Raw genomic sequence first — 13,265 nt, 5'->3', positions numbered from 1 at the left:
TCAGTGGATCTGCCAGTTCTCTCCCACTCTGTGTGTGGTGAATCTTCTCACCCTCTGCACCTCTGGCCTGAATCCCTGCTCTTATATGCAGAAAAAAATAAATCTTTTAAAAAAGGTTACTATTTATTTTTACCTCTTTGTTTATAATGCATTGTCTGCTGCATATATAATACTCTTTAAATGTTTAATATATGTTAGCGGTAAGGTCTCATAAGAGGCAGCGATGATCAGACAACTTAAAATTATTTCAACAATGTAAACAGTACTCAGTGTTTTGGGTTCCCTAGTGGAGAATGAGAAGCATTCAGGCTGAGGTATGATAGAAGACAAAGTAGCTTAAAGATTCCTGTTTGTAGATAATAACAGCCAAAGAAAGACATATTTTTGCTTTTATCACATAAAACAAGAACTCCTGTCTTCATTGAATGCAGGACTCCCTAGGCTGGTGTCTGCTCCGTTCCAATTCACTTGACTAGATATGTTGTCCTATGCAGAGTTTTGTCACTATTAGTTACCTGCCCAATTCTTGCTCGCCTTAAAATTTGGACATTTTTAATAATCATTTAAAAATGATTATATGTAAAGAATATCTTTCGTGGATATAATTGAATGACAGACTTGTCTGTTGATGGTGTATTTTCAGTTCCCTGTGTATTTTTTATAGAAAATATGATTTTGGGTCTAGCAAGACCAAAATAACTCCCTTCTAGGCTTAAATATTGATATATTCAGTAACTGAGTTACTTTGGACAATCTGTGCTTTATAACTAATTAAAACTATGGAGATAAAACGTGGATACTTCAGTTGGATTACTGGAAGCTGAAGTTAGCATAGCCCTTCAACCAAGATGTGTACAGATACAAGAGTGGTTACTTAAAATAACAGAAGAAAGTATAGAATTATGTAGCCATTAAAATTTTTTTTCAGGAAAAAATGTGATTTCTTTATATATTAGTAAAAAGCTCAACAGTTTTTTTTGAAAATTGCTTTTAATTTCTATGGGCAGTAATTACAATCTTATAGGACTTGAAGAAAAACAAGATTAGAGTAAAAGGGTATAAAAATGTTGAATGTTCTTGGGGAGAAGTGTTCCTTCTGTCCCATTTTTTTCTATTTTCTATAATATTTGTTAATCTTATTTGGGATATTGATTTATGTAAAAATAATAAGAAATATAAAATGCTTAGAATATGTTTACTTTGGGTTACATGTGTCGGTATATTCACTCATGAGCATGCTCCTTAACTTCTAGAACATTTAATGATAGATAACGTGGTGTGTCGGCTGAGGTTACAGGATCTGGAGTAACACAGCCTGCCTGATTCTTTTATAAATAGTAAGTTTTTCCAGTTAATAGTTACATAAAGATTAACAAATTCATCCTCTATGTATTTTATTCAAAGACCGCTTGAAATGTTTTGCCCTAATTAGATGTAGATCTATACAGAGTTTTCCCTTCCTGCTTCTAACTAAAAATCCTCTTCCCCTTTTTTTAGTCACTTATATTTTATTTTTGACATTCTAATTTGTCAAACTTCTTTAGTTGTCATCTATGATATGATATTAACAGCCATGTTAAAATGTTGAAATACTTTCTGGGGGAACTATGAATGGAAGCCTAAAATTTCTGTACCCTTCAAGTTAGAAAAAATTAACTATTCATACTAAAAATAGTTTGCTGTTTTATGTGGCACTTTGAAGAAGATTGTTTGAATTACCATATGTAATAAGCCCTGCTACATTTTATTGTGTGTGCTTTTGGCAAGCTGTTTCTTAGCTCCTGTTCTGGATTGTTTGACTATGATAGTCTTCCAGAGTTGACAGCATTTTCCCACTTAGCTGCTTAGTAATGCGTTTTAAATTGCTACCAATGTCATATAGGCCCAGGGTATCTGTTCATCCCCTTTTAATGCTGAAAAGGTGGGGTGCTGTGAGGTTCTGATTGATAGCAGCTTTAGAGCACAAATAGCTATTTCTTCGCCAAAGAAAAGATTAAATGTAGATTTTAGGACTTTGTAGCTTTATTATTATTGCACATGCTTTTCAAATAATAGGGTTGGGAATATATCTTTGTCACAATGCATATAATTTCATGGGGGTAAATTATTAAGGTGATATTATAGGTTGTTTTTGTTTTTGTTTTAAACCACAATTCACCCTATATTCATTCTAAACTCCTAAGTAGCAAGTTACACCTTTGTCTTTTATTGTGGAATAATTCTTATATTAGCTCACATAATAAAATAAGAGACTTATAAGAGATATTTTCTTTAACAATTAAGGAGTTGGATAACTGAGCTTATTAAAAGGCATGTTAATATAAACCTATAATTTTTAGTTTGCCCATATTTTTGAAAGATTAAAAATTACAAACTATTTTGCTCATTGTAGGGATTTATTTCCTCATTCTCTGAGATGTTTTTGTATTCTCCCCTCACAATTTCATTCATTCCTGTGTACTCTTACATCTTTTTCATCTAAATTCCATTTTAAGTATGAAATGATTATATTCCATAGCAATTAGAGTCCAAAAAACTTAAAATAATTATTGAGTGTAGATAATTTGTAATTTATTGCCAATTTAATTCAGTTAATGTGAGCATTGTTAGATTTCATTTAATAACTTAAATTGTTATGCAGAAAACCTTAAATTATTACACACATTTTAGTTCATAAACTTAGTCTTAAAAACTTACTATCCAGCAAATTGGACAGCAGGTGTTTTAAATGATAAATAAGGGCCCTCCCTGGTGGGACAGCAGGTTAAAGCACAACACTAAGAAACTATAGCCACTTCAGCATGAGTTTGATCCCCACCCCAGGATGATCCCACATGACATGGCAGACCTCTCCTGACCCGCTGCTCCTCTCAGCAGTGTACTTTGTCAGTCGGCCTGTTCTGCTCCCCACTCTGTCTCTGGTGAAGTCTCTCACCGCCCCTGCACCTCTGGCCTGTACCCCAGTTATATATGCATAAATAAATAAATAAATAAAAGACATATTAATAAGATAGAACATATAGAACATTAAGATGACATAATTGAAGGTTATGTAGTTCGAATTCTAACATATTTAGGGTTATTATATAATTTTTCATACAAACCAGGATACCTCAAAGTGTCATTGTTACTTAAATTTATATATAATATTTATAAATTATAATTTATTGATAAGCAATCCATTCATTGATATGTTTTAATTTATTGGTAGGCTATTATTCCAAATAATTGCTGCTTAGTATTGCATTTTAAATTGCCACCAATGTCATAGGTCCAGGGTGTCTGTTCATCCCCTTTTAATTCTGAAAAATGTGATGTGCTGGTAGGTTCTGATTGATAGCAGCTTTGGAGCACAAATAGCTACTTCCTTGCCAAAGGAAAGATTAAATGTATATTTTGAGCCTTTGTAGCTTTATTATTATTCCAAATGCTTTTCAAATAATAGGGTTGGAAGTATATCCCAACCCTATTTCAAAAGTAGAATACTTTTTTAAAATATAATAATGTAGATATTAAAGCAATATACTTTAAAATATTTCTTTTATTGATCATCTGAATATATGAAATAGCAGATAGTTAAAGATTGAAAGTTTATATTTGACATTTGAAGTTGGGAGACTTTATTAATTCTGCCTGTGGATTATATTTTTAATGCAAAAAATCCCTTTCAAAGCTCAGAATCAATCCTACTCAGTGGGAGACATCCTCGATTCTAATTTTTTTACATTGAAATGTCAAATGTGTTTATTTTTCCATGAATTAAAAGCTAAATTAATTATAATCTACCCTATATCTTTTCCTTAAGTTTGTTTTAAAAAATAGTATTAAGTGCTTATTGTTTTAAAAAAACTATCTCTAATGTCAAAGCACATTTCAGTTCTGACTCATTGCAGTGTGATTTTGTGCTTTTGAGCAAGTTACTTAACTTCTCTGTGCCTCAGTTTTCTCAGGTATAAGTAGGAATGATAGTTAAAACTGGTAGAGCATCATTGGCATTGGGAAGCCAGACAGGATATTACTTAACAACTCACCATTTCTTCATCCCTTCTTGCATTTTAGCATGTAGTTAACTTGTTTTCAGGTTCAGTGTTTCTTGTGATCCTTCCTTTTAAACCAAAGTTAATTGTGCATGAATATTAAACTGTACGTGTTCAAGAATAAAAATAATTTATAGCTATTAGTGGTTTAAAACATGATCTCTAAACCGTATATTTTCAAACCACGTCAGTTGTGTGACTCAGTTCATCTCCACTACCCCACTACCCACTTAGCAGTTCTCAAACAGTTCTAAAAGAAAAACATTTTAGTAATTAGTTATCTCATTATACTTTTATCTCAGCATCAAGACAGAATTATTTACCCGCACCTGTAATGGAATGAATCCCTTCAGACATCTTCTCTGTGGGGAGATATTGCTTGTAGATACTTTGCATCTTGACTTAAGCACTCCATATCATTGAGTCCACTGCTGAACTAGGTGGTTTGTATTTAGCCAACTTTCAGGTTATTCATGGCAGCCTACAGAGCTGTCTCTGCTAAAGGGCGCAAGGCCACGGATTGCAATTTTACCTCTATGATTTAGAGAAATAGTTTGTCACTGGCCTTACTACTTCATTGTCTCATGTGATGCTGTTTACTTAGTAGAGCTACCAGGTCCCTGCAGGACCTTTGGGCTTAAATTTCTAAGCTTTACCAAGGGGCAGTCCACTATAATTCATTTTACTCCACATTGAGTGTCTTACTTTTGATTTTAAAAATCAGTAACTTGGAGAAAAATATTGTTATCACAATAAAAATAATACCTTTCACTTTTATGTAACGGTTACTAGCTGTCTTGTGTATAACTTATGTATTCTCATAACAGTCTGAAGTAGCTGCTATTACTGTTTCCATTTTGCAGTTGAAAAAACAGGCATGGTGAGATAGTAGTAACGTAGCAGGGCCAGTACAGACCCCCAGGATGCCCAAAGGTTCCTGGGGTGGAGGCTAACACTTTGAGTGACAATCAGCAGATGCAGTACATCAGCATTAGTGAGCTCTTTGGCAGGACTAAATACAAGAAACCTGTCATTAAATATTAAGTAATCAGTGATGCAAGAATTAGAGAGGCATGACAGTCAATGCCTGGGAAACTAATTAGGCATTTGAGGTGCCATCAAGCTCCAGAGTAGTGGCACCCACTGTATCTGCAGTGCTAACTTAGAGGGAGCAGTAGCAAAGGCTTATTTGTTTTTAACCAGTTTTCAAAAACACCATCTATTTGTTACAACTATACTCCAGCTTTAAATATTTGTTGATTATGACATAAGCAGATGTCTACAAGAAACTAGCACTACTCTAAAAGAATTGCACTAAGGGCCCTCCCTGGTGGCGCAGCGGGTTAAAGCACAGCACTGAGAATCTAAAAGCCGCTTCTGCATGAGTTCAATTCCCGCCTGCCCCGGAGATGACCACATGGTGCGGCAGACCTCTCCTGACCCACCCACTGCTCCCCTCAGCAGTGTACTTCGTCGATCTGCCTGTTCTGTTCCCCACTCTGTCTCTGGTGAAGCCTCTCACCGCCCCTGAGCCTCTGGCCTGTACCCCAGTCTGTATGCACAAATAAATAAATCTTTAAAAAAAAAAAGAATTGCACTAAGGCAGTTGAAAAGATCAATGAAATTATCTTATACACATGATTATAATGACTTTAAATGGGACTATAAAAAACATTGTAAATTTTTGTTGTATGTTCAAGTTGTCTGATAATGGATCGTGGGTCCTGTCTATATTATTTGAAGTTCATGCTTCATGATATAATTTTTTTTTAAAGATTTATTTATGTATGCATACAGAACTGGGGGACAGGCCAGAGGTGGCAGGGGCAGTGAGAGGATTCACCCAAGACAAAGCGGGGAGCAGAACAGGCGTACTGACAAAGTATACTGCTGAGGAGAGCAGTGGGCGGGTCAGGAGAGGTCTGCTGTGCCATGTGGGTCTCCACCGGGGCAGGTCTCAAACTTATGCTGAAGTGGCTTTAGCTTTTTAGTGCTGTGCTTTACCCTGCTGCGCCACCAGAGAGGGCCATGGTGTCATTTTTTTAATGGGAAAAATGTGAGTAGTTAAAATAAATTTTAGCTGGCATTTATGTATAGTAAAAATTGAAATCATACTAAATGCTGTTTACTGCGTATTTGTGCAGATATCAACTGGTAGCATAGATATAAAATCAATTAGATGATTTAGTGTGCTAAATGAAACAGAAGATGAGGTATTAATCTCAGATTAGATTTAGTGTCTAATGCATATTTCAGAAATAATCAATATTTTAAAGGACAATTTTCTTCTTTTTTTTTTTTTTTAGAATGTTTTGTGCTTAAATGATGCTCTTTGTGGCTCTTGATCCTGTTTCTGGCTCTGTTTTGATAGGGCCTGTACTTCAATTTTTTTTCCTATTTCTTAGAAAATTAGTCATCTTTGTAATTTTGAGTTAGCAGTATTTAAGCAGGTAATTAGATATTTTAGAAGAAAAACTGTCAACCTAGTCACCTAGTCACCTTGTCTTGTTGACATAGAGAAATCAGTCCACAGATGTATGGCTTTAGTATTTGGCAAATGATAGGTTGTTTTTCATGGTTTTGTGTTTATTTTCCCCACAAGTCATTAACTATTGTTATTTTATATACCTATTTTGCTTCTTCATATATTGTTCTGTTCTCCTCCTACAATAATTAGTAAACTTAGAAAGCTTCCTAACTTCCCGAACTTATGGCTTATTATTTTAAGAATAGTGCACATAATAATAAGCATCAGAATTAATGTTACTTGGAAATGTCAAGCCCAATCTAGGAGTTATGCTTTTACTTAAAATTACTATATTGTTGAAGTCCTTCAGCCTATAGTTCTATTTTTCATTAAATTACATCTGTAATGAGACTCATTTAAAGTAATTGAGGGAAGTAATAGAAAATTTTAAAAGAGTGCCCTCTTCTTCCAGTACTGAGATAAAATCTCGTCATCTGAAGGTTCTTTAGGTACTATATTTTTAATTAGTAAATAAGAATTGAGTCAACCCTTTATAAGTTAATGCTGCTAAAACAAAGTATATTTTATATTAAGAAACCATCTTTGATTTTATGATTTAATTGCTGCTAGCTATAAAAAACCACCTGCTTAGCTGAAACATCAGTGTTTCCGATATATTTACAAAGAATTTTATTTTATTTTGGAGACTTTGTAACTAGACCAGGAAAGAGTTGAATATAAAAATGAAAACTACATTTAAAGATTAACCAAAGAAGCTTGCCAAATCTATTGTACAACCTATTGTACAATTGATTTGTACCCAGAGACTAAAGTTTACTGAAACAATTTTAGTTTAAGTTAATTTTAGTAAAGGAGACTGATTTAGGAGAGTTAATCCCTATGAGCCTTTGAAATGTCTAAATCATTGTGTAGATATTATCTGGGAAACACAAATGATTAAGATATGTAATCACAGTTTTCTGTTTTGAATTTGTGCTGTTTGACATAAAAAGGAAGATAATACTGACTATATATTTGAAGACTCAGAAAGATGAGAGGATCCAGATTTATTCCTTTTATTTCAGGAGGTAGCAGTAGATGGGAGAGGGGGTGTTGTGAAGGAAGGTGTGTGTATGTGTATGTGTGTAAGTGAAAAAGGAACTTGGGGATTGAAGGAAGAGTGACTAAGATTTTAACTCCAATTGAAAGCTCTTTCTAGCCAGTAAAGAATTATCCAACAAAAGGGTACACTACTTCATAAGGTCATGAACCTTTCTATTTCTGTAATAATTTTCTTTTTTAAATACAGGTTGAAGAAGGATCTAAAAATATTCGGTTAGGGTCACTAATTGGTTTGCTAGTTGAAGAAGGAGAAGATTGGAAACATGTTGAAATTCCTAAAGATGTAGGCCCCCCACCTCCAGCTTCGAAGCCATTGGTGCCTCCCCCTTCACCAGGACCACAGGTCTCTGTCCCTGTCCAGAAGGAACACACCGCAGGGAAACTGCAGTGAGTATGTTTACGTGAATGGTGAAAAAACATGTTTAACGTATAGCTAAAACATCTTTTTGTAGCTTTCATTGATACACTCTGGAAATGCCAAAATGGTTTTGTTTTTCATGTTCTTTACAATTACACAAAATGACATTTTTCTATATAAAGGAAAGTAAAGGTCCCATTGAGAACTGCTTTCAAACTTAAAATGTAAACCCTTTCATTTTTTATATTTTTCCTTTTATCAGTATCGATTTGTGTCAGAAAATATCAGTGTTTATGACGTGTTAAGTTTTATTCCTGTTTCCCAACAAGTATTTCTTACTCCAGTGCCTAAAACTCCCCTTTATTTTTTCTGTTTTTCACTTGCCATGACAACCAGAAGGGGCTCATGTGCGTTTTGTACTAATGTTCTTCTTCCCTTGTGAAGATAATAATGTGTAATCTGTTATTCTGCTAAACTCATCATTAAAAACTTACATGGGTCTAAAACCCACTGTCAGTTAAAGACAAAAAAAACTGTGAGCCTGTGGTGATTTTTTTTTTTTTTAGGATTTGTTTATTTATTCATACAGAACTGCGGTACAGGCCAGAGATGAGCAGAGGGTGAGAGGATTCACCAGAGACAGAGTGGGGAACAGAACAGGCAGATCGATGAAGTACACTGCTGAGGGGAGCAGTGGGGGGGTCAGGAGAGGTCTGCCGCACTATGTGGATCACCTCTGGGGCAGGCGGGATCGATCTCATACTGAAGTGGCTTAAGTTTCTTAGTGCTGTGCTTTTTAACCCACTGTGCCACCAGGGAGGGCCCTGTGGTGATTTTTTTAAAAAAAGTTTTAGCTGATTGGTTATTAATTTATCTTACATAAAAATGTAAAATTTCAGTTTCTTGAAAAATCTGAGGATTTGGTACCATGAACCCTTACCAAAGAGAGTCATTTTCTTGAAAAACAGCAAGTGCCATATTTGTTCCGTTCTATTTTTTAGGTATAGACTTCCAGCTTCAGTCTCTTTTACTCACTTTCTTTACTTCGCTGTATAGTCATTTGTATTCGCTGGTTTGCTTAAAGGCCTTCATTAAAGAGTAGATACTCAATAGCTGTTGGCACTTTGGCCTGGTTGTCTTGTCTGTAAGATAGATAAAATGTTTTGCCTCTCTTACTCTTTTGGAATGTGTGGAAGTAAACATGCTTTCTTGCAGATACTAAGAACTTTTAAAAAATGTATGAAAGATACAATTCAACAAAATACAAAATAAACAACTTAATTAAGGACTCAGATGCACAGTTCTTCCAAAGAAAGACATGCACATGGCCAGTAAACAGGAGACGCTCAATATCACCCGTGAGGGAATTGCAAACCACAGCCACCATGAGCTGCCACCTCACACATTAATTAGCACGGCTGCTATAAAATAAAACAGAAAGTACCTGTGGACAAGGATGTAGAGAAATTAGAATTCTTGCGCATGTTAGTTGGGAATGTAAAATGCTAAGGCCACTTTGGGGAACAGTATGACAGGTCCTCAAAACCTTAGAAATAGAAGAATAAATAATAAGAAAAAAATGGAATTACCCTAATCCAGCATTCTTGTGAAAGCAGAGGCTCAGAGACGTTTGTGCACCCACATTTATAGAAACATTATTCTCAAGAGACTAAAGGTGGAAACAATCCAGTGAATAAAATGAGCTATATATACAAAATGGAATGTTCTTCAGCCAAAAATAGGAGGGAAATGCTGGTAGATTCTGCAACATAGATGGTCCCTGAAGACATTGTGCTATGTCAAACAAGCCAGTTACAAAAGGAAAACTGTGATTCTCCTTACATGGGTTACTTAGAAGAGTCAGGCTGGTAAAGACTGAGCACTGAATGACGGTTTCTAGGACCTGGTGAGAGGAAGGGATGGGAGTTTCTGTTTAATGGGGACAGAGATTCAGTTTGGGAAGATGAAAAAATTCTAGTGATGACTGGTAGTGATGTTTGCATGGCAGGTTGAGCAACACTCAGTTATATGTCTAAAAATGCCTAAAATAGCAACTTTTGTATTTTACCAAGAAAGAAGTATAGAAACAAGATTGCTAATTTTTTACTGATGAAAAATTACAAGCCAAATAGGAAACTCTCTGCTTAAGAATATTTCGTCTTACTTAAAGAATATTTTTCAAGTACATACGATTTTGACGTTACTCAAATAGTCAATTTGTATAAAAATGTTTTGATAGTAAAATAAATCATACTGGTATGGCTCAAGTTGACTGTGACTATCTGTAAAAGTCATTTTAGTTTAGTGTAAGTTTTTCTTTTCCTAATTATCAGTAGAACTGTTGACACGTAAGTATAGTTCAAACAAAAGTCTTAATTGGCTCCATTAATCTTCAGGTTTTCTTTTTAGGTTCCGTTTAAGTCCAGCTGCCCGTAATATTCTGGAAAAACATGCACTGGATGCTAGCCAAGGCACAGCCACTGGCCCTCGGGGGATATTCACTAAAGAGTATGTGTGTGCTTTTTGTATTAACTAATTTCATTATTTATCACAATCATCTTTTCCGGAAAGTATTTAAAGAAGAACTTATTCATTGTAAAGATTTCAAAGGAAGTATATTGTTTTTTTAATTGCTTTTGTCAGTATAAAATTATATTCTATGCAGCGGTTGTTTTCTGAATAATTACAGCATTACTGAAAAATAGTTCTAATTTGGTGACTAAGCCAGATCTTTAGAAATGACAATAAATGCAGAAAATTAGAGTGCAAACTGGAAAAATTTTATATTATTTTAAGTTTGTATGAAATAATCACGTAATCACATTTAACTGTTTAGAACATGGAGATATACTTTGAGAACTAATTTTATTCTTGTTCATTTGGATTTTATTCATTTGTGTAATCAAAACAATTTCCCATTGCTCTTGGGTCTCTTTTTGTATTTTCTATTCCATTGTCCCATATGCTTATGACTTAGTACTAGATTTCTAATTATAAATATTTTATAGTATGCTTTAAAATATTGATGAGTTAATCTGCTTTTTTAATAAGACAGGCTTCATGGTTTAATCTCATTTTATAGTTCTTCCATACGATCTGGAAATGATCTTTTAGGAGTTGGACAAGGAAACTGTGGTACTTTAGGGACTGTCTCACATTATAAATTAACTCAGGGAGGAGAAGATAAATTCATAAGATAACCCAGATAGAAATAATACTCACATGTAGACTAGAAGATCTGATAGAGATCTTATGTAAGGATAGAATCCAGGAATCTTTGTAAAGGATTAAATGTGGAGCATAGACCAAGATGGCAGTAAGTGAAGGAATAAAATTGGAATTATGGTCCAGTGATGAAATTTTGGTTCCATAAGCAGAAATAAAGGGTTCAGGGAAACATTTGTGGAGTGAGTGCCTTGCTCAGAGCTTGTGGTTATCATTGACAAGCCATGCGGACATCAGGTTTTCCGGGGTGAAGATGTCGCTCAGGAGGTAGTTTTAGACTAAAGAGGCAGGTTTGGTAGATAATGAAGTAGTAGGTAACTCAGTTCATCAATAGGTGGGCTTTTTTTAGAAGAAAGAAATGCCTGTGTTGGAGTATCCCTGGGAGATGGATGAAGGAAGATGGGATCTGACAAAAAACTTTTGAAATTGGTGATTAAAATGACCCTTTAGAAAGCAATGCAGGGGTCTGACTACCATCAGTGCAGTAAGTAGAGTTTTCTTTCTCCCTCTGTGTTAATATATGTAAGATGAGTAATTTTTTTTTTTTAAACTTGCGTTGAAAGCTATAACAGTAACCTAATTTTTCCTAAGGAGAATAAAATGGTATGGCCTCCCTGAATATCTTAAGGAAGCAGTCAACCTTTGGTCTTCCAAATATGACATATTACTAAATTTTGTGAGAAGAATGGATCCTTGAGGCAGGCATATTGAGGAGTTTTGCTCCGCATGCTGCTATCCTTTTTATATTTAACTTTAAGGTGAGCATTAGGAAAAAACTTCTGCGTGGTGTCATCTGCAGAAGTGTCATCTTCTGACAAGGTTGAAAAAAGTACAGGCTTTTGGCACAAGTGGTCTCCAGCACACCTTAGCACCTGTTCTCGGGATATTGAGGGACATCCATCTTCTTTATCCTGTCAAAGAAAAGGTAAGCAGGATAGAAAAATCATTTCCAACTGCCAAGGAAATGCCTTTGAGCTATTGTAGCTATAAAGAAAGTTATCCAGGGTCAGAGTTGCTATTTTAATGTGCATTAAAGCAAATGTATTGCTCAGAATAAATGTTGTGGAAAATATAGAGAGACTTGACTTTGCTTGTTCATGTAACTATTGTAAGAAAACAACTGCTAGGGTCACAGAAGCAGAACTTATTTAGGTTCCTTGTCCCAGCCTAATGTTTGTGGTATTTTATACTGTCTTAAATTATAGTTGTTGTTAAATGTTTGCATTCAGGTCACAGCATCGGAAATGAAGTGGGCATGACAGGCAACTGTCTAGTATTTATTCCTTTGTAAAACTAATTCTTGGTACATCTAAACGAATTCAGGGAACTTTAGATTAGGATCTAAATTTGCAGAAATTTCTCCCACTCTGCGGAAGTGTGTGGTGTTTTAGTTTTTCTCCTGATTTTTATAGCTTTTAATGTCCACCCTATTCTTCAAGCTTGGTCTGATTAATTATTTAAAGGCCAGAGATCATTAAAATCATCCTGTTCACTGTAGAAACTAAACTGTTTGCTATTATTAAACAATAATTAACATTTATACTTTATGAGGTGTGTCAGTGTAAAATCAGCAATCAAAGTTTACTGTGAACCAGTGCCCAAAATTGATTTCCTCCTCGTGTGTGATTAATGACTCCTTCTGTTACTCTACACCAACTGCTGATATACCCAAGAATCTTAACCATTACAGGGATGAAATTAAACTGCCTTTTCTTCATAAAATAGTAAGTAATAGTTTTGGTGATATATGAAATAAATTGGCTATGTAGTGTGACCAACCCTTTTTTTGGGTGCCAGAGTCTCCCCAGGTGCTTATGTTGCTTGTTTTATTATTAACTGATGATTCTGAGTAAAATTAGGAATCCCCATATAAGGAAATTAATGTATTTTGGGTATGTCATTCTGGAATTAAGCTTTAATTTGATTTGAAGTCCAGGTTAATAATAGCTTTTGTAGAAAGGTGTATTTAATTAACTTAAAGAATGAAGAGAGACTAGTAATATCAGACTGTGACCTTTGAAAACACTAAGAGCAAATATCTTTTTTTTTTTTTTTT

General features: G+C 34.7%; 1 protein-coding gene across 1 annotated transcript in view; it reads left to right on the top strand.

Moving 5' to 3' along the window:
• PDHX (pyruvate dehydrogenase complex, component X) overlaps positions 1 to 13,265 on the top strand; it is a 56,341-nt gene that overhangs the window by 22,954 nt on the left and 20,122 nt on the right. The window contains exons 4-5 of the mRNA XM_004682925.2: positions 7,814 to 8,013; positions 10,394 to 10,492. Coding sequence (XP_004682982.1) covers positions 7,814 to 8,013; positions 10,394 to 10,492 — 299 coding nt within the window. The remainder of the gene's footprint in view (positions 1 to 7,813; positions 8,014 to 10,393; positions 10,493 to 13,265) is intronic.

The sequence above is a fragment of the Condylura cristata genome, unplaced genomic scaffold (assembly GCF_000260355.1).
Source record: "Condylura cristata isolate star-nosed mole 26May11 unplaced genomic scaffold, ConCri1.0 scaffold00015, whole genome shotgun sequence".
NCBI classification, from domain to species: Eukaryota; Metazoa; Chordata; class Mammalia; order Eulipotyphla; family Talpidae; genus Condylura; species Condylura cristata.
This window is presented reverse-complemented; position numbering and strand designations above follow the sequence as displayed.